At 29.7% G+C, this 21,560-nt stretch overlaps 4 protein-coding genes across 4 annotated transcripts; all 4 read left to right on the plus strand.

The window, feature by feature from the left end:
- The first annotated feature begins 3,382 nt into the window (after positions 1 to 3,382).
- On the plus strand, positions 3,383 to 4,003 carry LOC113851111 (probable xyloglucan endotransglucosylase/hydrolase protein 27). The gene has a single exon (XM_027481595.1). It carries the CDS (start codon positions 3,383 to 3,385, stop codon positions 4,001 to 4,003), a length of 621 nt encoding a protein of 206 aa, XP_027337396.1.
- A 3,781-nt stretch (positions 4,004 to 7,784) lies between these two features.
- LOC113850468 (RING-H2 finger protein ATL5-like) lies at positions 7,785 to 9,153 on the plus strand. The gene is made up of 3 exons (XM_027481026.1): positions 7,785 to 8,179; positions 8,506 to 8,603; positions 8,756 to 9,153. The coding sequence occupies exons 1-3, from the start codon at positions 8,021 to 8,023 to the stop codon at positions 9,060 to 9,062; spliced, it is 564 nt and encodes a 187-aa protein (XP_027336827.1). The 5' UTR covers positions 7,785 to 8,020; the 3' UTR covers positions 9,063 to 9,153.
- A 3,144-nt stretch (positions 9,154 to 12,297) lies between these two features.
- On the plus strand, positions 12,298 to 16,103 carry LOC113850482 (protein-ribulosamine 3-kinase, chloroplastic). The gene is made up of 9 exons (XM_027481044.1): positions 12,298 to 12,461; positions 12,849 to 13,014; positions 13,176 to 13,266; positions 13,351 to 13,425; positions 13,498 to 13,586; positions 14,129 to 14,247; positions 14,831 to 14,971; positions 15,465 to 15,541; positions 15,838 to 16,103. Exons 1-9 carry the CDS (start codon positions 12,374 to 12,376, stop codon positions 15,982 to 15,984), a joined length of 993 nt encoding a protein of 330 aa, XP_027336845.1. The 5' UTR covers positions 12,298 to 12,373; the 3' UTR covers positions 15,985 to 16,103.
- Positions 16,104 to 18,073: 1,970 nt separating this feature from the next.
- On the plus strand, positions 18,074 to 21,131 carry LOC113850103. Its single transcript, XM_027480470.1, has 3 exons — positions 18,074 to 18,940; positions 19,571 to 19,676; positions 19,933 to 21,131. Exons 1-3 carry the CDS (start codon positions 18,287 to 18,289, stop codon positions 20,451 to 20,453), a joined length of 1,281 nt encoding a protein of 426 aa, XP_027336271.1. The 5' UTR covers positions 18,074 to 18,286; the 3' UTR covers positions 20,454 to 21,131.
- Positions 21,132 to 21,560: the final 429 nt, after the last annotated feature.

Genomic DNA, 21,560 nt, shown 5'->3' on the forward strand with positions numbered 1-21,560 from the left:
ATCATCAACAAAAGGGAAATTTTAAAATCAATAGAGAAAAAAGCTTTTCTTCTAGTGACGTGTTGGAATTTAGCAGTTGTTAATAGAATGATTTATGGGCCACCCTTTTGAACCCTTGTCCCTTCTTCTGTTTCCATTTACCCTTAATGCTTTCATCATATTTTTATATGGTGTAATTAGGGAATATTATTAATTTGTTGCAATTTGTGTTTAGTGGGTGAAATTAAGATGGCTATTTTGTCCCTTTGTTAAAGACGTGGTCCATTTGAATTGGGACTAATCACCTAAATGTGGCCTTGAGATGCCCCCTCGTTGAGTTACTTGTTAGCTTGGAAGAATGAGATTTGTCCACTAATAAGGTGGATTTTGGGATAATCATGTGTGTAGAATGACACATGGCATGTTTGAGTTTGTGTAATTTTGCTAATGACCAATTATAATCAAGAGGAATAGTTAATTCGCATCAAATTATGAGATTGAATTGAATGATTATGCTTAGTGAGGACCATTAATGGAGGGAAGGAATCCTATGTGGTTCAAAAAAGGGTTTGTGTGGAGCTACTTATTTTATGGCTAATGCAACATGTTCCCCAAAAGGTTAACTCATTCAAAAATTCCAAAGTTTTGTCCAATTTTTAGTGTATGGTAGCAAAATTAATGTTCTCCATTGTCGATGAAATCAACAATTGTACTTCTGCTCGTAGCAATAAAGTTGACTTGATCATAACTTTTTAATTCAGATTTTTTATTGGTTTAGAAGTTGAATTTATAATTTTTTGATAAAGAGAAATATTCGTTGATTATTTGAATACCAATGCTACTTTAATAATTACAAACACAAAGCTCATAAAAAGAAATTATGCAATGAATACCTTACATCCCCTTTTCCATGAGATGCTTCTAGCCACCAAACACAACATGCATTGTACATTTAAAGTTTTAATCAATTAACATGTGAAACTCGAGCACAACTACCAATAAGCTATACAATAATTTTAAAATTATTAACATGACGACAATTAAAAAATTAATAAATATTCTATTAAAATTAACATGTTATTAATATAATATATTTCATGATACTTTTTAATTTTAATAAAAAATATTATGCATAAATTTTATTGTGTATTTAAACACATTAATTAAGAATATATAACTTTATGTAAAATATCTATTTTTGTATCATGTAAAATTAGCTATATAACTGTGTATATGAATGGTTAAAATTATTGTATTTAAATTTTACAATATATTTTTGTTTAAATAACAAAATTAATTTCTTTCATATTTTTATATTATATAAACAATCTTGATTATCTATGTTTGGCATGATGCTCTTTTTTTTTTTTTTTAATTTATCAAATTTTTATGTGAATCTAAAAACACATAATAATAATAATAATAATAATAATAATAATTTATTATTATTATTATTATTATTATTATTATTATTATTATTATTATTATTATAAAAATTATAAAATTTAATAAATTAATAATACATAATATTATAATTTTTAATAAAAATTTATTATTTATTAACTTCTTATCATATATCTTTAAACATACATTAAGAAAATCGTTGTTTTATTTTCTTATATTATTATGTTATCCCTACATTAACAATTACTAACATTTAATATATCTAGAAAATCAAACACACTGCCCTAACCTTTAATATTTTAAGTCCAATCGTTTCGTGGAGGTTTCATGGATTGTAAGCATCAAGCAAGGGAACATTCGCATCATCGCATGAGTTCAGGTCATGACACCTTGCATCCCTAAAACTTTAACAATTGTTTCTTTAGTTCAAAATAACTCTTTTCATAGCATTCTAACATTCTTCTAAAAACAGCCTCCTTTTGTTAGAAATTTTACTTCAATGCCCAACTTATCAATTTTGCAATAAAATAAGGAAAAGTTGATAAAATTTAAGATCAATTTTCACATATAAATTAAAAGAATTTCAATAAATTTTATTGCAAGTAAATTATTAGCAAAATAATAGATTACTGATTGACAAATGAAATATTTTTAATCCAAAATACTATCTCAAATGCACTTTTATCGTAATATCAATTGTTGTAACAAGATGCTAAACTTCTTATAGGTCGTTTTACAAAAGCTTTTTCCAACTTCAAATGTTATTAATTATTTCTATATGTTGGAGATACTTTATAATCCCGTTGGATAATTTCAATCTTATGCGAGTGTGGTTCATATATTAGAGGCTCTTGTTCCGAAGATAGTTTACTAAAAGCTTCTTTATACCCAGAGTTATCTCACCTTCCAATTTAACCACATCATTAACCTTCCACAGTCATTTTATGTATAACACCATATCGACAGCACAAGTTTTGCCAAAACCTATTAACTCTTTAGAGTGAAAAATAGAAGCCTATCAATGCCTAGAGAAAAGGAATCCCTTAACCCAAAGCGATAGGTTGTGGGCTATCAAAATTTAGATTACGAATGTATATCTAGCATATCCTCTTACTCACAACACAAACATTAAATTTTTCTTGTGCTTAACTCTAACCCTATTGAGAACCATTCTAATTAATTATGTTACCTAGGCTTCAATTAAAAGGATAAACTCTATTCACCTCATATTTGTTGGAATACAATGATCAGGTCCCTCTTAATTAACTTTGTCTCCTTTCCAACGAAAATGCTCTACACCTAAAAATAAAAATCTTCACCCACAAATTGCTTTCAATTATCAATCATATTGATATTCAAGCCTATTGGGGACAGGAATAATTGATCATCAATTTATGATAATCGACTATTAAAGTTTTATATTTCAAAATTAGAGTCTCTAACAAGCCTTTCAATAGCTTGGTATATATTACAGTTTTAGAACGTCAAGATTTTCATAGTTTTTGCAGTAAATTTGTTATATTTATTATTATATTTTTTTTACTTTGCTTTATTTTCAAATTAAAATATAAATGAACTAAAATTTTTAATAAAAATAAAAACGATAATTAAAAATGTAAGATAATTTGTGGAAACTATTTAAAAACATTATAAACACACAGATAGATAATCTTGTCATTGTTGTAAATATCTCCGATTCAGAAAATTATATGAACTGGTACCAAAAAGAAGAGTTATAATAATTTTTGTAATTAAATTTTTTCTATTTCTTTATTATATCACCAATTTTTTATCGTTTTTCTTTTTTTCTTAATTTATAAAAAATTATACGAATATAATTTCTCAAAACAAAAATTATTATATACCAGGTCACGTAGATGTTGAAACGAGGGAATTTCTCATTCTTGACGAACAAAAAAACAGGTAGTATTCACCTCCAACGATTAACATCTGATTCAACACCCACCCTCTGAATCCCCATCATCTGATCCAATCTCAAATGGCGTTTCACACGCACACAACCCAACCCCTGAAGGAGATAGCCATCGACTACACCCCCGAAGCATGTTCCCACTGCCCCAACTCCAACACCATCACCCTCACCTTCGACCACCGCGGCGGCGCACGGTGGCGCTCCACCACCCGGTTCCTCCACGGAACCTTCTCCACCCTCCTCCGCTGCCCCACCGGCAACACCAGCGGCCTGAACTTCAACTTCTACCTCTCTTCCCTCGAAGGTGAAAAGTCCCAAGACGAGATCGATTTTGAGTTCTTGGGCAAAGACACAACCCTCGTTCAAACCAACTTCTTCACTGAAGGAACCGGCAATAGGGAACGCATTCACCGTTTGGGTTTTGATGCCTCTGATGGGTTTCATGAATATGGGATCATGTGGGGTTCTGATGTGATTGAGTGGTTCGTTGATGGGAGTGCGGTGAGGAGGGAAGAGAGGAAGGAGGGTGAAGGGTTCCCTCTCAAGCCTATGTTTTTGTATGCTTCTGTTTGGGATGCTAGTTCCATTGATGAAGGAAGGTGGACTGGGAAATATTATGCAACTCATGAGCCTTATGTTTGTATCTATAAGGACATTCGTGTACCCGTGGAGACTGCTCTTGAATGATCCATATCACTTTCAACACTTGTTTCCAAACACATCGAAGAACCCTCTCAGCACCGCTTAAGTTACAGTTAGTAGTATCAAAATACGCATCAATTAACAATTATTTAAATGTGAATTTAAGTACGTTTTTATCATTTATTTATGGTATTATATTTGTTGGAGTAACGAATGTAAGTGAAGAAGTTTTATGTCAAATACAAGATTGATATTACGGTAATCTCCCACAAAGGAATGATCAAATGTGGTTTTGTTAATTTGCTTCGGGTTGTAGAATATGGTATTTTGCTGATCCTTTGTTTTATTGAATAAAGGGAGCTTACCTACAACTTGAAGGACAGTCTCTGAGAGTATTGTTTTTGCATGAAGATATTAGAGTCTGATATATTGAAGAAATTTATTTCAGCTGGCATTAAATACGATGCTAGCTAGGTGGACCTCAACTCAAATTTGAGCAGAGTGAAAAACTGATTTTATTGCTAACGAGAGTAGTAGAACCATATTATCATATAGAATGCTACATTCCAAGTTTCTTATTCTTGTGTTGTTACATTGACCCTTAATGCTTTAATATATCGAGGGTCTACTAGTTTTCTTATAAACTGCTTAATTGTGTTATGGCAGCTTAAAAATTCAATTCAATTCTTTTAATACAAGTATCCTCCCTCGAAGCAACCATGTTGGAATGAAGTAAGATTATTAATAGTTAACAAAATTTTCCTTCGGAATATTAATTCAATTCAGTTTTATAATTAGAAAAAAAATAATAAAAAATTTATAAATAGAAAATGAGAAAATATTATACATCAATCATCCTTTTGGGTGTCAATAACATAATTAAGGTCATGTCTTTCACACAGAAAAATAAATAAATAAAACCAAGCATCGGAAATGAGGAGAGGAAGAGAACTACAAGCTAGAGAAAATCCAGGAGGATAAAGAAGGAAACTCTCATGTCATGACATCACATGCTTCCCTTCTTTTCCTTTCCCACACCTTATAACCTTTACACCAAATCACTCATCCACTTACACTTGTTACAGCTTAATTATCATGTCAGCATCTCTTGGCTGGCTTGTGAGTAACACTGATTCTATTATTTTTCAAAATCAATTTTTTAGAATTATAATTCTAGGACGATTCTAATGAAATCGGGTGTGACTTGAGATAAAGCTAAGTAAGGCGTAGATACTAGTTAAATTATTTTTTTTCCTTCTCTTAATTTTCTTGTATCTATTTCTCTATTTAATCAAAATCATCATTTATCTTAAAAATGTAAGATGTAAGTTTATTAATTTTTTATTATAAATATTTCTTCAAACAATCTACTAATATTTTACATTCTTCGCTTATATTATTTTGAAACACATTACTAAACTTGAGTAGTTTGAAGCAATGAATTGATTTAGGATTGATTGGTTAAAGTCAACCTTTTTGTTTTCTATAAATAAAATGCCTGTAAAGGGCTAAGTTATGGTGACCGGCTACCTCACTACAGAATGTCGTAGCAAAAGGAAGGTTACTTCTTGGGAAAACGACTCTTTTGCTTGGTGTGGCCACAATCTAATTAGCCATTAGTTAATTTATTTTTTTAATTATTAACAGTTTACCACAAGATGAAAGCATTTGCGATTGATTCGATGTGGCTAACTTTGGGTAATTAGTAAAATCAGTTGAATGAATGGTCAATAGATGCAAACAAAAAACAATGTTCAAACTTTTAGCTGAAGGCCCAAAAGGGGTCCTTTTCGCCAACTTTTTTGATTACGTAGAAATGAATTCTGCTGTTTACCAAACATCACTTTTGTGAATATCTTGTCATGAGAACGAACCTAATTATGATTTGGTGCAGCTCGTATTTTGTGTATGCAACATTTTTTCTGAGTGAAATACATGACTTCATCTGAATGGGCATGCTACTAATTTTAAAATTCAGATACTTTCATGAAATCGCAACTTTGTTTACAATGAGAACTTAATTTACCTGATTCAACATATTTTCTCACGTGCTGGTGATTTTGATGTTGCTAGCTGCTAATAGTGAAAATTTTAGGGCTTGTAAAACGAACTTATATATGCATGGGATGTCAAACTTTGAGATAAATAACCCTTAGATACTTTTTTTAAAAAGAAAAAAATTTATACTTGTTCATAAAAAATGTATATTTCTTAAATTAGGTTTTATTTATTAAAACAAATAGTCAAGTGCTAAGAAAAGGTAGGGTTTATATAGTTCAACTCAATTATTATTTAATCATCCAATTCACCTATATATAAATCTAATTACCTCATCCAATTATAAAAATAAAAATTAATGAATAAGCTGAATTAGATCATAATTTATTATTGGATAAATAATTAATCTAAAGTCTATTCATTGGACATAGATCTTTCAGGGACTTATCATAGACTCCATAGTATTTGAATGTTACAAATAATTTTAAAAGAATATAATATACTTTAAAAGATGGTTGAATATCAATCTTTTAAAAATGGGGATCGGACGTACGATTCCCTAAAATAATTAGTTAATTTGTTAGTGTTGTTAAGCTTTTAGTCCATTGAATAATCATAATAATAATAATAACAACTTATTATAAAATGATTGAATAATTTTTCATAAATGGATTAATAGTTTAATTTTGATCCATTCGTTATAATTTAATTCAAATTTTTTTAATAGTTTAAGATAAAACTAGTACTTTATTTATCTAATAAATTAATAAAATAATAATTTGAATAATTTTTGTACAGAAGTTAAATTTTAAAAATTCAACTATTAAATTATGTTATATTATTTTTACGATGATAAAGTATATAAAATTTTAGATTATTCAAATGCTTTTAAAATAAAATAGTGTGATAGAATGTCAATTTATAAAATTATATAAAATTTCACAAACATAAAATATGTTTGGATTCTTTCGTATTCTTGAATATACAAGATGATTGGATCAATTAACATAATTTTATTTATAAGTGTGTGTAAATTACGCTCTTGTCCAAACGAAAAATATATTTAATCATTGTAGAATTAGTTCATAGGTCCAATTCTACTAGCATAAATTTATTTTTATACCCAAAATTCAAACCTCAAACCCTTTTTTTTTTAAGGAGAATCAGTTATTTATAACTTAACTTGAATTAAACCCCCTTAGTACATGACTGTATTATTACATTAATGAAGAACATAAAATATTCAAATCCTTTTCTATTTTATAAAAAAAGAATCAACATAATGATAAAATTAAAAAAAAATATTTTGTTAAAGTTGTGATTTGACTTATTATATAAACAGTTGAAAATAACAAGTTACCTGCTCGTTTGACTTGAAAATTATGAAAAAAAAATGGCATTATATTATTATAATTTGTACTCTGGGGGTATGAAAAGCAAGAAAATGGCAAAATCGTGATTATTGAACATAACCAAAAGTGGCCAAACCAGGGAGAAAGCGAGACAGAGAGAAAGAGACAAGCAGAGGCAGAGCAAAGCAATTTTGAGAGTTGTCAGAATCTCAACCTTAAAGACTCATGTACTTTCTTCACACCGTTAAGATCTTTCGATGCCAATAACATAAGATTCGATAGCCACCCTAAACCGTTTGATTTGTCGTTTGGTTGGTCAAATCATGACATGGACCCCACCAAGAATACGATTCCAAAGCCATTCATCTTCCACAACTCTCTCCTCTCTTCTTCACCATCCATCTTCCCTTTGAGTCAGACCAAAGCCACTTTGATTCTATAAAAATAAATTTTGTTTTTTTCTTATTTTTTCTGAAGAGTTTTTATTTGGGTCCTTATTATTTTTCACATTTCCTTATTTATCATCTTATTTATGTCTTTAAGAACTTGTGGGGGTTATGCACTCATGTGATACCTAGGTGCACTATGCTCTCACTTTCTATCTCTAAAGTGGGTTTCATCATGTTCTTGTGATTATTTTCCTCTTTGTTTTAGTTTCTGGGTTGGTGATTGTGGAAATTGGTTTTGCTCAGCGTGGGATTGTGTATATGAAATGGGTTCGGGAACCAATTTGGTGACTACAGTCATTGGGTTTGGAATGAGTACAACTTTCATCGTATTCGTTTGCACCAGAATAATTTGTGGAAGACTGCGAGAACGTCTGCGTTCAAGAACTATATATGAGATTGAATCAAGAGCAGATATAGAACGGGTAATTAATTCTTCACCTGTGATTTCCACTTCTTCATATGTGTTGACTGTACTAGTTAACATCATTAGAGGATAAGTAATGAAACAAAATTAAACTTTATTTGGTTAAGTATGAAGTGATCGTTTCTAGATTATTGTTCTTTATTAGAGGAAATATGCGATGAAAATTTATGTTAAGTTCTAGCTGTGATTCGGGTGTCATTCAATTTTGTAGAAGAAACGTGTGATGAAAATATATTAATGCACAAGAAAATTTTCAATCAGATTAGCATGTATTTTCAGACTAAAGTACTTCAGATTTTAATTTTTGCATTGTTTACCTGATAGCCAGAACATCATGCTAATGACTCTGAACCAGCTTTTGTTGCTGCAATCCCCACTTTGAACTTCAACCAAGAAGCCTTCAGGTCCATTCAATGTACACAGTTAAGTCTAGTTTGTAGTCTATAATTTGGAGGTCACAGAGAATGTTCTTGATTATTTAATTAATTAATTTTATTAAAAACACTTATCTTAAAACAGGCAATTTGTAAATAGGAGTCAGAATATTGATAACTTATTCAGTTTGCTTTTACAGGTGTGTGATATGTTTGTCAGAGTACAAAGAAAAAGAACTATTGCGCATCATACCAAAATGTGGCCACAATTTTCATCTCTCTTGCATTGATATGTGGCTAAGAAAACAATCTACATGTCCAGTGTGCCGTTTGCCACTGCAGAATGCTTCTGAAACAAAACATGTGATACCAGTAACATTTACCATTACTCACTCTCTTGATGACTCCAATACTTCAGAAAGTAACATAGAGAATGAGAGGCAAGCTGAACCTAATGCCAGTAACTCCTTACAATTAACTTCCGGAGAATCAGAAGCTAGACAGTGATGTAAGAAAGTTAAAGGGGTTGTTGTAGTGTGTGCCTAATATGTCTATGTAAAGCAACATTTTCAAGAGAAATACTAACAATACCACACTCTCAGATACATTTAGACCTTTTGATATTCAAGGTAAAATTGAAATTGATCACAAAACAAGAACTAAAATACTGCATCTAAATTTTAGCAGTTTTTAAAGAATTTTTTTTTAATTTTTATGAAACTCTATTTACACACAAGTAAGCTCTTATTAGGTGGAGTTTATTTAGGTCCCATTACATAATTTTTGTTTCATTTAATGAAAAGAAGTTTAAGGTGTGAACTGCAAGTAAAACTGTAAAAAAGTCCAAATTGATCCTGCCCTAATCCTAATTCATATGAATTAGAATAAAAAGATAATTTAGAGCTTAATTAATTTTTCTAATTAATATAAGAGCAGGATTGAATAAATTGTTCCAGGGTTAAGTAGGACTCAGAGACCTTTTTAACACCTCTTAAGTGTGAGTATTTCGATGTTTAAGAGATATTAGTAATATATTGATTATTTAAATTTATTAAAATTAAAAAATAAAAAACATTATTTAAAATAAGAAAGTGTGAAATTTATATAATTTTTAATAAATTTTAATTAATAATTAAAAATGTGTTCAAAGAATATTTTAAATGGATTGGATTAGTTAACTTTTGGTGTGAAACAGGGCATGCCTGCGTTTACACGAACATTATTTGTCTTCTCTAGTAGCATAGGCAGGCCTATTTTGTCGTCTTACACTCACTGACACTGTAAACTACAGGGCTAGTTTGGTCCACACTCACCATAAAAGTAAATATACAGAAAGTGATGTTTTATTTATTTTGAGTTTCAGAATGTTTTGTTGCATATAATTTAGTTCTTAAACGAGTTAACTTACTTAAAATTTAAGTCGTTTCTCACAAAAATACAGGTAAGATAAGAATAAAATGCAAGCAAAATTAACATGTTCAAAAATCAAATTCTACATTATTATATTTTTATTATAATTATTAAAACGAGTTAGCTCTACAAATTGAGTTCAAAATAAATTAATTTATATAAGTTTACTTTTGAAATCTTACCCATAGAATTAGTGGGTTGGCTCATAACATAAAAATAATAAACAACTTTAAATATGTAAAAAAATTTGTTAAAAAGTTTTTAATATATAATATTTTTTACTATTATTTATTAGTATCTTTTAGTAATTTAATCAGCTAATTATTTTAAAAAATTACCCTTATCTTTACTTAAATCACTTAAGTTAAGTTTTAACCTATTATAAACTATACGTTAAATAAATTAATTCATGAAAATTTAAAATAATCTAGTCTAATTTTTTTTAGAACTCAACTCATTTCCGAAGTAGCTTATAAGTTTAAATTCGTTCTAATGTTTAAGAATTAATCAGTTCTTATATATATATACACACTTTTAGAAATTAAATTATATAAAAATAAATTTTCAAAAATTAAAAATATATTAAAAATATTTTTTAATAATAAATTTATATATAAAATAAAAAATAATTAATTATGATTTGAAATGTCAATATCAGCGTATAACTTTATTCTTTAAGCTAAATATAATGAGCTTAATTTAACTCTAATTTCTAATATACAAAAAAAGAAAAGAAAAGAGTTAAGGTTAACATTAGAAGTGAGTTAACCTATTTTTTTAGAGAATAAATAATTATTATTAAAATATTTTTTTAGTAAAAGACACATGTATTTGTTTATCATTTTTATTAAATTATTTTACTTAAAATAATTTAAAATTATATTTTAAATATAAAAATATATATAAAAATAACTTTTTTATTAATTATATCAAATTAAGTTATTTTTATTTAAAAAATATATATTAAATTAAAATGAATCTAAATTTAAATTTATAAATATTCATTAATTTTTATTAAATAGAATATTAAGTATCATATGATTATAATTTTCATAATAATAGTATGATATTTTATTTATTTAACATATTAAATTTTATTTAAATAAAATATTTTAATAATAAATAACTTAATAAATTTAGCTAACATTGTTAGCTTTATATCTTTTTTATGACTTTAAAAATATTTTTGTTAATGAGATTTTATTATAATAGTAGGTTTAAATTGGTTAAAAATTATTTTTGTAATATATTTTCATTCGATCTATTTATTTTTAAATGTTGAATTATAAAAAAAATTACATACTTGGTGTACATTTTATACGAAACAATTTTATTTGATTCAGACGTAACTGCAACAAAACTTTTCATTTAAATATTTAACGTAATAGATTTGAGAGACTACTAATTAAACTAAAATAAATATATACCAATTAATACATTGATCAGCTGATGATCTCAGAGTATGATTATTATTCTAACAGCTTTGTTAAATGATAGGAAGCATTTGAGTACGAACTCATCACCAAAACAATGGAAATTCTAATATTTATTATCTTTGAATGAAAAAGTAGTAGAGTTTAAGGAAGTTTTTGAACCACACAATGTTTGAGCCCAACAAGAAAAATGGACCAAAGAGTCCTAGCCCTTAAAAAACACAAAAGAGAAAGATCACGTTCTGGAATATTTGCATTCAGGCCTATGAGGTAGTGATCCAATTTCAATATTTATATTAATTAACAATCCTTTATAAATAAATGAAGTTATTGTATCTAATATGAAACAATTTGCTTGAACAATTTTTCTTATGATTTAAATGAATTAACTTGCCAATCCTATATTTCATAGGAGCAATTAAAAAAATACAATAGGGTTTATTAATTATCATTTGACCCCAATTGTATTAGGTTAAGTACACATTTATTTTGTTATTTATATTAACAATGTACAAAAAATGCAATTGAAGTTGAATTGGATGTCTTCTGCCACGCAATGTCAATCAATACGTAAAAATTGTGTATTTAGATCAATCAAGTTGAACATAAACTTTGTTTTGATTATAATAAAACTAATATTTTTATCGATGTAATAATATATAATTGGATGACATTATATATAAATTCGAATTAAATTCATGAACAAGTAACATTTAAAACAAGTCTATACAACTAAATTTATTTAAATAATAAATAAAATCACTTTCAAATGACGAATATAATTTATAAAATCAAAGAACTATACATAATATTATTTTATAAAACTTATTTTTATTTTTAAAATTTATTTTTCTAGTAATGCAAAAGAGTAAAAGAGATGGAAAATGAAGGAACGAAGTGATTTGGGGAATAGTTGGTATTTGGTAAAGGGCGGAACTAAGGGGATAACTGGGGAACACTGCACACGTGGGAGTGATGTCTCTGTCCTTTTCTAGTTGCTTCCCTTCACTTCCACTTCCTCGACTTCTTCGACCTTCTTTCCCCAAAACCAAATCATCACCTTGTAAGTTAATTCATAATAATAACTATCTTTTCTGTTAGTTCAATCCATTCTAGTTTCATGTGCTTAGTTCCAACATAGTACGAGGTTTTTGAGACACTGTCGATCATTACTGAACACAATTTCAAGTAATGTCTTTGTTTTTGCAATTTGTGACAAAGTTTTTGACAATTTGTGGCTAATTGGAGCTGTAATTGAGACAGTTTGTGCTTAGTTTGTAATGTGAAAAGGGTATTATGGAGACAAGTTATGATGATTATATGGCAGCCTTATGCTATGAATTTGTGAAAAATTTGTGTCCTGTTGAGTTATTTAATTTCATAGGGATACATCTTGATCATAGGTAACAGTGTTTTCTCTTCTAAGCTTATAGTTTTTTTTCTTTATTAGTGGTGAGCACGAGCATGAGTATGAGTGAGGATCCAGTTCGTGAGTGGGTTCTTTCTGAAGGGAAAGCTACAAAGATAACCAAAATTAGCCCTGTTGGTGGAGGTTGTATCAATCTTGCGAATCGATATGACACTGATGCTGGTTCTTTCTTTGTTAAAACAAACAGGTATAGAACATCACGTGTACTGTTTTTGGTTTGGTGGTGGTTTGAATTTTTCGTTCTTAATGTGTTGCATTATTTCAATTATCTTGGAGCAAAAGCTACATTTCCTTTGTTTCTTATGTATGACAAGTTTTATGCCGTTGAAAGTTGAAACTCTATATCAGGAGTATTGGACCATCCATGTTTGAAGCCGAGGCTCTTGGTTTAGGAGCTATGTATGAAACTAGGACCATCCGCGTGCCTAAGCCATATAAGGTGAGAATATTAACATTAGTGTTGTGAAATCTACTATTTGTTGGTTATAACTTGCTGGAGGTAACTTGTTGCTAGGAATTGTAGGTTGGATCTCTACCTACTGGTGGTTCTTTCATCATTATGGAATTCGTAGAATTTGGTGCATCTAGAGGCAATCAAGTGAGCTACCTACAAAAATTACTTTTAATTAGGAAAATTTATGCACCTTAACTGTAGTTTATTGCTTTCCAGTCTGATCTAGGGAGGAAGCTTGGTGAAATGCATAAAGCTGGAAAATCTACTAAAGGCTATGGTTTTGATGTTGATAACACTATTGGCAGGTTTAATGTTTTATCATGAAAGTTATCATTGTTGTTGCAATTGTTATTGTTATCAATTACTACTTTTGGTCCTATTTAATAAAAACAAATACCTAATTTATCAAGACAATAAAGTAGTTATATGTCATAAATTTATATTCTATTCAAGATGTATTCGTAGTATTAAATTTTCAAATTGATGTGTTATATGTTAAATGAATGAATGTATCCACGTTCATGAATAAATTATGGGTATCTCATTAACGCAAATCTTACATTAAATAAGGGTATAAAAAGAACTTCATAATTAATGCATTTGAAAAAGAGTCTCTGTTTCTTATATTTAGAACAAAAAAAAATAAAAATATTAGTAGTAGTTTCTTATAAAAAGTACTGAATGTAGTATCATTTATCATGCCCTTTCCATGTTACCTAGACATGTGCTGCATGTTAGGCTATATCAGCAGAATAGCATGTGTCTGTGTTTAGAAGCAATTAAAGTGAATGTTCTTAATAGTTTGTACTAATTGATTTCTAATTATTTTATCTATATTATTCTGTAGCACTCCACAAATAAACACCTGGTCATCAGATTGGATTCAATTTTATGGAGAGAACAGATTGGGTTACCAGTTGAAATTGGCATTAGACCAGTATGGTGACAGAACCATTTATGAAAAAGGTAATTTTTCTCTGGTACTAGTGTTCTTCTCATCAATTAATTTTAGTTGTACACCATATTTGTGTATAGCATCTTTAGATTGAATAAATTGAGCAGGTCAATTGAACTTGAACAGACAGACAGGATGGATACATGAAAGGGTACATTAAGTTCATTGACATTGGGAGAATAGGAAGCTGGTCTTTTCTTGAGGATAGTTGTTTATATGTTGAACTTACATGTATTGACATTTCCCTGTTTTCACCATTTTTCTTGGTGAAGAGCCGGTCTAATAGGAATTATGAATGCAGTACGGTTAGAGAAGAAATTGTTTAGGCATTCTAAATATTTCATTTAATTTATAATCTAAATTTCAGGTATTTAATAAATCACAGAAATGTTGCATAAGAAACTAACAACTAAGTACTGCTATTAGCCATGTCAATCAAACTTGCCATTTATTCAAGATTTTGCTCATTACAATTTTGATTATTTACAAGTGGTGATATATTTATCGTAGACCTACTTAGTTAAGTAATACTCTGAATGTACTAAAATTCACTCTAATGACGCTACATTTATATCTGACTGATTTGTTCTACAGGAAAGAGACTGGTGAAAAGCATGGGACCCCTCTTTGCAAATGTGATGATAGAGCCATGCTTACTACATGGAGATCTCTGGAGTGGAAACATCAGCTCTGACAAAAATGGAGATCCTGTCATATTGGATCCGGCATGTTATTGTAAGTCAAGCTTTTATAAAAAGGTGTTGTATGGCAACTAAAATTTGGAATCAGATTAACAGTTGAAATTTGTATCACAGGATAATTCAACACACAAGAAAGAAAATGAAAACTAAAAGGAAGTTCTTGTTTGAATTTGAATAGTAGTGCTTTTTGATTTATAAGGCCCCACTATTTCAATTGCCTGACAAAATAGTTCAAAAAAAATGCTGAAACTTGAAGAGTAGACTTCTAAATGAGTTGTAGTATCTCTTGATATCTTTCTTAGCCACTTTTTTACTGTGCTCGTCGTTCAAAATTTGAGCATAATTTGATATTTTATCAAATACATTTTGAAAGACCTGTATTGACTAAGAATGAAAGTATTAGGTCCAAAGCTAGGTCCTCTAAATTTGGTTGTAATGCAAATATGTGAGACTGCAATAATCATATATAAATTTTGAAGGAAAATTGGACTGACAGGATGTGGTGTCTGCTTTCTCTTGTTCTATAGATGGACACAGTGAAGCAGAATTTGGTATGTCTTGGTGTGCTGGCTTTGGAGAATCATTCTATAATGCTTATTTTGAGGTAATACTGTTTGCTGCCTTATGATACAAAGGTTTCATAAGTATGTTACACCGTATTTTCTCCCTTCCTGATATTTGTGTCGATTAAGATCTATAAAAATTAGCAATATGATCTTTTGCAAACATTTTGGAAAATTTTTTACCTCAATAATGTGCATTTTTTGTTGGCTTCTTGATATCCTTGTACTAATTGTTTATAGTTGGATATGAAATCCAATCTTGGTATTGGGTTGGCATGTGAAATATCAGTCATACATTAATTTTCTGATGTTTGATTATTTCAAATAATCTTTGCAGGTGATGCCTAAACAGCCAGGATTTGAGGAGAGGAGAGACCTTTATATGCTTTATCACTATTTAAACCATTATAATCTCTTTGGTTCTGGATACCGATCATCTGCCATGTCTATAATCGATGATTATCTAACATTTTTAAAAGCTTAGGATTGCATGCATTATCGACAAGGTTGTATCAATGAGGTTCTTTTCTTGTACATTTGATTACTTACATTTCCCTAATCAGCCCATTCAATGAAATGGAGATGTTATTTATACCAATGCACAGCCAATTATTTTGCTTTCCACAAGCGAGATTAGGCTTACCTTGGGTATGTTTGAGAATAGTTATTAAGCACTTATTCAATACGTTCTTTTTAAACAATAACTTATATAACAAATTTAACGATAAAATTCATTAGAATAAATGAAAACTAGTTTATTTTGATAAATCATAACAAACTAATTATTAAAATAAGCCACAAGAGTCGCAAGCTATTTTTTATAAGTTGTACATAAAATTTTTTAATTTATTTCGTTCAATTTTCCTTACCTTCTCATTTTGATAATGAAAGAAAAATTGTGAAGGGGAGGGGGAGGGGGGTTGAATCAAGACCCCTAACAACTATGCTACCAAAATTTTGGGTAGAAATGAGTTAAAACTAGATAAATTTGAGCTGGTTTATAACATATGAATTGAAACCAAAAACTAAAAGACTGCAACGGATAACATTAACACAGTTATTCAAACATCTAAGTTACCACCAGTTAAATGTGCCTTATAATTTATAAACCTGCATTCATGTGTGACTTTCTAATGTCTTTTGTTTCCTCTGTTATCGGTGTGTCCTTCACTTGCAATAGCAAATTAAAAATACAGGGCTTGATTGTAACGAAGTTTTGCCAGAATTGAAAACTTTTCGCTCTCACAAATTTTGTTTTTAAATTTTCTCTCACTCTGTTGCATGCTACATATAGTATATACAATTAAACAGTCTGAATATCTGATTATTGCTTATTTCAGAATATTTCCATTTAGTGGTATATGGTATCATATATATATAATATCTTCAATTTGTCTGCGTATAAAATCACATTACAAAAAAATAATCATAATTTTATAATATTTTATAGTGTATTCCGATATATACCTAATCGAGCCAGACAAACAGTTCATTTTGCCCTCTAAAAATCCAAATCAGCTGTTGGGTCTGACGAGGATCCTCTCATGTTCAAAATCGAACATGACCGTCATGTTCGTGTAATTTTTAAAGTGATTAAATTTTCGCTTAAGCGAATGTTCAAAATTATACAAACATGACCGTCATGTTCGATTTTGAACATGAGGGGATCGCGATCCCTGTTGGGTCGAACTCACCACCCACATACGACAAAACTTCACTGTGCTACCAATAACTCTACTCAAAAAGAGATAAAGATAATAACAGAAGATATGGGGGTAACTTTTATGTAGGAAAATAATTAATATAAAAAATAAATAATTTTTTAAGTTAGAAATAATTTATAATTTTTTATTTTGTAAGATTTCTATAAAAAATTATCTAACTTAAACTAAAATTAAGGAGAAGTGTAAATAGAAGGAAAAGAAAAGGAAAGAGAATATACAGTTTCATTTATTAGTATAATTTTTGCTTTATATAGTATATTATTATGTCATTGTTGTATCATACGAGAAATGTGAATCTTATTACCTTTAATGTTTTTAAAATAAGATCCACGCATGGTTCTATTAAACCAATAATATAAAAAGAGTATCGGGTAGACAAGGGCATAGTAGTATGAGTGATGTGAGAGTATATGTCCCAATTTGGTACATGTGATGAAGATAGTATCAGACAAATGTGGACCCTTCACATTCATTAGAGTCAACTCAATTTGTCTTACTAAACGACATGCTTCCACTTCAATCACCCTTCCAACCTCATCCTCTCTGTATAACATATCAAATTCTTCAGAGAACCATCCACGCGTCTACCCTTTTTTGTCTCTTTCCCCCCCTTCATAACCCTGTTATTTTAATTATAATAATGCTAACTTCACTTTAATTTTAGTAATCAATAATAATAAAATTTTATAAAAATATATTCACGCTCAAGAAAGTGAATTTTTTTATTTTAATATTTCACAACAACCAACCACTAGTTAGTCCCTCACTACTTCACATCCATTTACAAAATTCACCTACATGAAGTACCTCTATTTATATCTATATCTACATTACCTTGATGGATTGATTATTGAGATCTCCACCTAGAAGCTACCTCTCTCCTTCTTATCCTTCACTGAATTCTCTCACCCCTTAATATATATTCAACTATCACACTCCTCAATTCTACAGCAACCCCATTATTTCTATTCATTCAGTTTCCTCCTATCTCTTCTCTTTACATAACTCTCTTATCTGTGTCACCATTACCATATATTATTACATCTCATTTTCAGAATAAGCATGCAGGTGCAGCTAAGAAGGTTCAACTCAATGGAACGCAGCCCTAGAATGCTGAAGGATTTCCTAAGCGAGAATCTAAGTTCTTGTTCCTCAAGTGGGTTCAAATCTCTTCCAAGAAAACCAAACAACAACACCATGCAAAGCCTCATAGAAATGGAACTTAAATCATCATCAAATTCAGCCTTTCAAACACTGATGAACACCATAAGAAGCATCTCTTTCTTCACTTCAATTAGGAAATCTCCCTCCATGCTTTCTCTACCAAGGAGCCTCTCACGCAAGATATCATCATCATCATCAAGAAAAAGAAGAAATCAATCATGCAAAGGAGGCAACGAAATCAACATCAAAACGGTGAAGATCAAAGATATCATACGTTGGAAATCGTTTAGAGACATTGCAGAAGAACACCACCAGCACCAACCTTCTCTTCCACCACCACAACTTTCACCATTGGATTTTCCCTTTTGCATGATGGGGTCCACCACCACTACCACAACAACTACTACAACCACCACTTGTTGTAGCAGTGACTCTAGTTGGAGTGAGAGTGACTTTTTTACCTCTGCATGGGAAGCACAAAACGACAACGTTGAAGAGAGTAAAAAGTTTTCGTTTTCACCCCTTGTTGTCGGCAAGGATTCCATGGCCACGGTGAGCAATTATATAGTGCAACGCATCTTTAAAATTTTTTGTGTGTCAGCAGTTGAGGGTCTATTGATGACGTGTTTGTTAACATATTGGTTGGTCGTCCTTTGTTTTGTTGATGTTTCATTTTGGAAATTCCCTCTTTATCTTTTATTTTTCATTTGTTTTACCTATTATCATATAAAGACAGAAATAGGAGTTTGCTAGGAAATAAAGCTAAGGAATATTGTTTGTAGACAATGTTTAGTTTATTTTATCTTCTGTCGGTGGGGGCAGCTGTGCACCACTTTTTTATTTGGGTTTTTATAATTTATGGTAAAGACAATATTTTCCAGTTTTGTTTATTTCATTATCATATTTTAATCGTGATCTTGATGTTGACATGCTGATTTAGTCCGACATAAGCATATATTCTTTTATGAATATGTATTGCTAATTACTTTAAGAACCTTCTGAAACATCTTAAAAATTTATCTTACTCACAATTGTCAGATTTTCCTTTTCTTTAATGCAAGTTATACATGTTAATTGGCGTTAGTTGCAGCTTTTGATCACAATTAATTTACTTTAATGCTAATTTTCATACAAAATGTTTATTGTTTTACTGATAAAAACCAGTGTATGTAATCTTGACAGGAGGTTTTAACTTGCCAAGAAGACGAACAGAACAGTCCAGTTTCAGTTCTTCAGGTTGGAGAAGATGAATTCTCACTCTTTGATCAAAGCCTTGCCAATATTCAAAGTAAGTTCCTAATTTCCCTTCAAATATGTCTAAATCATAATTCATTTACCAAGTCATTATTTAGACCAATAATCAATATATAGTCACTTGATATATCTACAAGACTAAACTAATTAATTTGCCATGGATATATATGCAACATTTGTAGCTACTGTCTAATTGTATAGACAAATGAGCTTTTTATTTTCTTTTGAAACATAGCATAATTGTAGTATCATATGAGAAGGTCGCTAATAATCGTTGACTTTTTGAACAGGGAGAAAACAAAAGTTCATGCAAACCATTGAGAAATTCGAGAGTCTTACAAAATTTGACATTGCAAACTTAGACCAATGTCTTTCTTTGGATGAGGACTATGGCTATGATGAAGAATATGAAGATGATGATGACGACAACGATGGCAAAAAAGTTGAAGAAAAATATTGGATTGAGGAAAGGGCAAAGCAATTGCTACATTGTGTTAAAGCAAGAGGTTCAGTAGAGGACTATTTGGATACACTTTTGTTGGATTTTTTCAGGGAAGAACTAACAGGAAGTAGAAACCAAAATAAGAATAATGAGGAGTTTGAATGGGAGATATTGAGAATAGCTGAGGATTGGATAAACGGGTCATTTGCTTATGACATAGGGCATGTTAATAAAGATGCTTATATCAAGGACATGGATAAGAGATGTCAATGGAGCAGATTTGAGGAGGAGCAAAAAGAATTGGCTTTTGAAATTGAGACAACTATATTGCATAGTTTGGTTGCTGATCTTCTTGAATTGGATGGTTAATGAACTGTTTGGTTTATAAATTATTTTAGTTTATTTTTAATTACTAAATTATCATCTTATTTTTATTCTGCTTTCAAAGATTTATACAAGAAATAGTGAAAATAAAATAAAATATTTTCAATGTTTCCTGTACAATTTTTAAAAATAAAACAGAATAAAAAATAAATGATAATTTTATAATTAAAAGTAAATTTTCTCTTTTCAAAGTTCAAACCCAAGTTCTATAAGAACTATTGGCCTTTGGTCTCACTTCTTAGCAGAAATTATTTGGCCTACTTTCTCTGTAGCACTTGAAGACCAATAAAAAAAAAGTAGGTATCCTGCATCAGCACCCATTATTCTTAACAGGGACAGAAGTCACAGATTGGTGACTTTTGGATACACTCTTGAATGGAGAGAAAATGTATATGAGTAGTGAGTACCATGATGGATTTGTACATAAATTTAGTTGATGGCTTAGATTTTGAAATGTAGCAAATTAATTGGTGGATTTGAAGGCATAACTACTCATGCCTACTTTTGTTGAAGTACAGGTACTTAGGAAGTCTTTTGATTGTTCCACATATTTGTAAAGAAGTCAATATGTGTTCACTAAGTATATCTCTTTAGAAATATGTGTTCCAGAGTTTGGATAGAATGTTATTTAACTATTATTTAATTTATAAAAATGATTTAATCTCATATGTAATTGTGGTTGTCAAAACTAATTTGATGATATGATAATATAAATAGTAGTATGATAAAAAAAATTTACAGTTGTGTTAATCAAAATTAAATCCTTGAAATCTCCCTAAAATTTGATGTATGAAAAGAACATACACAAACATAAAAAAACAAGCTTTAATTAGAGTGTTTGTTATGAATATTTACAACATTAAAGGATGGAACAAGTTTTTATTTAATGGTATTTAATATATTTGGCAACTCCAATTAAAATGATCTTGTTCTTTCACTGATCCTACCGAGTATAAAATGAAATAAAATGTTTGTAGAAATTAGAAAATTAAATATCAATAAGGGGAACTGTAAAATGATATAGTCATACTATAATTTATAGATTTCTTTGGTTTGTTCTAACCAAGCTCGGTTCTAAGGGTAGTTTAGAGG

The sequence above is a fragment of the Abrus precatorius genome, unplaced genomic scaffold (assembly GCF_003935025.1).
Source record: "Abrus precatorius isolate BTA unplaced genomic scaffold, Abrus_2018 Scaffold9, whole genome shotgun sequence".
Taxonomy (NCBI): domain Eukaryota; kingdom Viridiplantae; phylum Streptophyta; class Magnoliopsida; order Fabales; family Fabaceae; genus Abrus; species Abrus precatorius.

Bases quoted from the DNA above. Each gene is read 5' to 3' on its own strand.
- LOC113851111 (XM_027481595.1), top strand. From the start codon at position 3,383: ATGGCGTTTCACACGCACACAACCCAACCCCTGAAGGAGATAGCCATC.
- LOC113850103 (XM_027480470.1), top strand. From the start codon at position 18,287: ATGCAGGTGCAGCTAAGAAGGTTCAACTCAATGGAACGCAGCCCTAGA. The intron at 18,941-19,570 runs GTGAGCAATTAT...TAATCTTGACAG, and splicing joins GCAAGGATTCCATGGCCACG to GAGGTTTTAACTTGCCAAGA. The intron at 19,677-19,932 runs GTAAGTTCCTAA...CTTTTTGAACAG, and splicing joins AAGCCTTGCCAATATTCAAA to GGAGAAAACAAAAGTTCATG.
- LOC113850468 (XM_027481026.1), top strand. From the start codon at position 8,021: ATGGGTTCGGGAACCAATTTGGTGACTACAGTCATTGGGTTTGGAATG. The intron at 8,180-8,505 runs GTAATTAATTCT...TTTACCTGATAG, and splicing joins CAAGAGCAGATATAGAACGG to CCAGAACATCATGCTAATGA. The intron at 8,604-8,755 runs GTTAAGTCTAGT...TTGCTTTTACAG, and splicing joins AGGTCCATTCAATGTACACA to GTGTGTGATATGTTTGTCAG.
- LOC113850482 (XM_027481044.1), top strand. From the start codon at position 12,374: ATGTCTCTGTCCTTTTCTAGTTGCTTCCCTTCACTTCCACTTCCTCGA. The intron at 12,462-12,848 runs GTAAGTTAATTC...TTTCTTTATTAG, and splicing joins CAAAACCAAATCATCACCTT to TGGTGAGCACGAGCATGAGT. The intron at 15,542-15,837 runs GTAATACTGTTT...TAATCTTTGCAG, and splicing joins TCTATAATGCTTATTTTGAG to GTGATGCCTAAACAGCCAGG.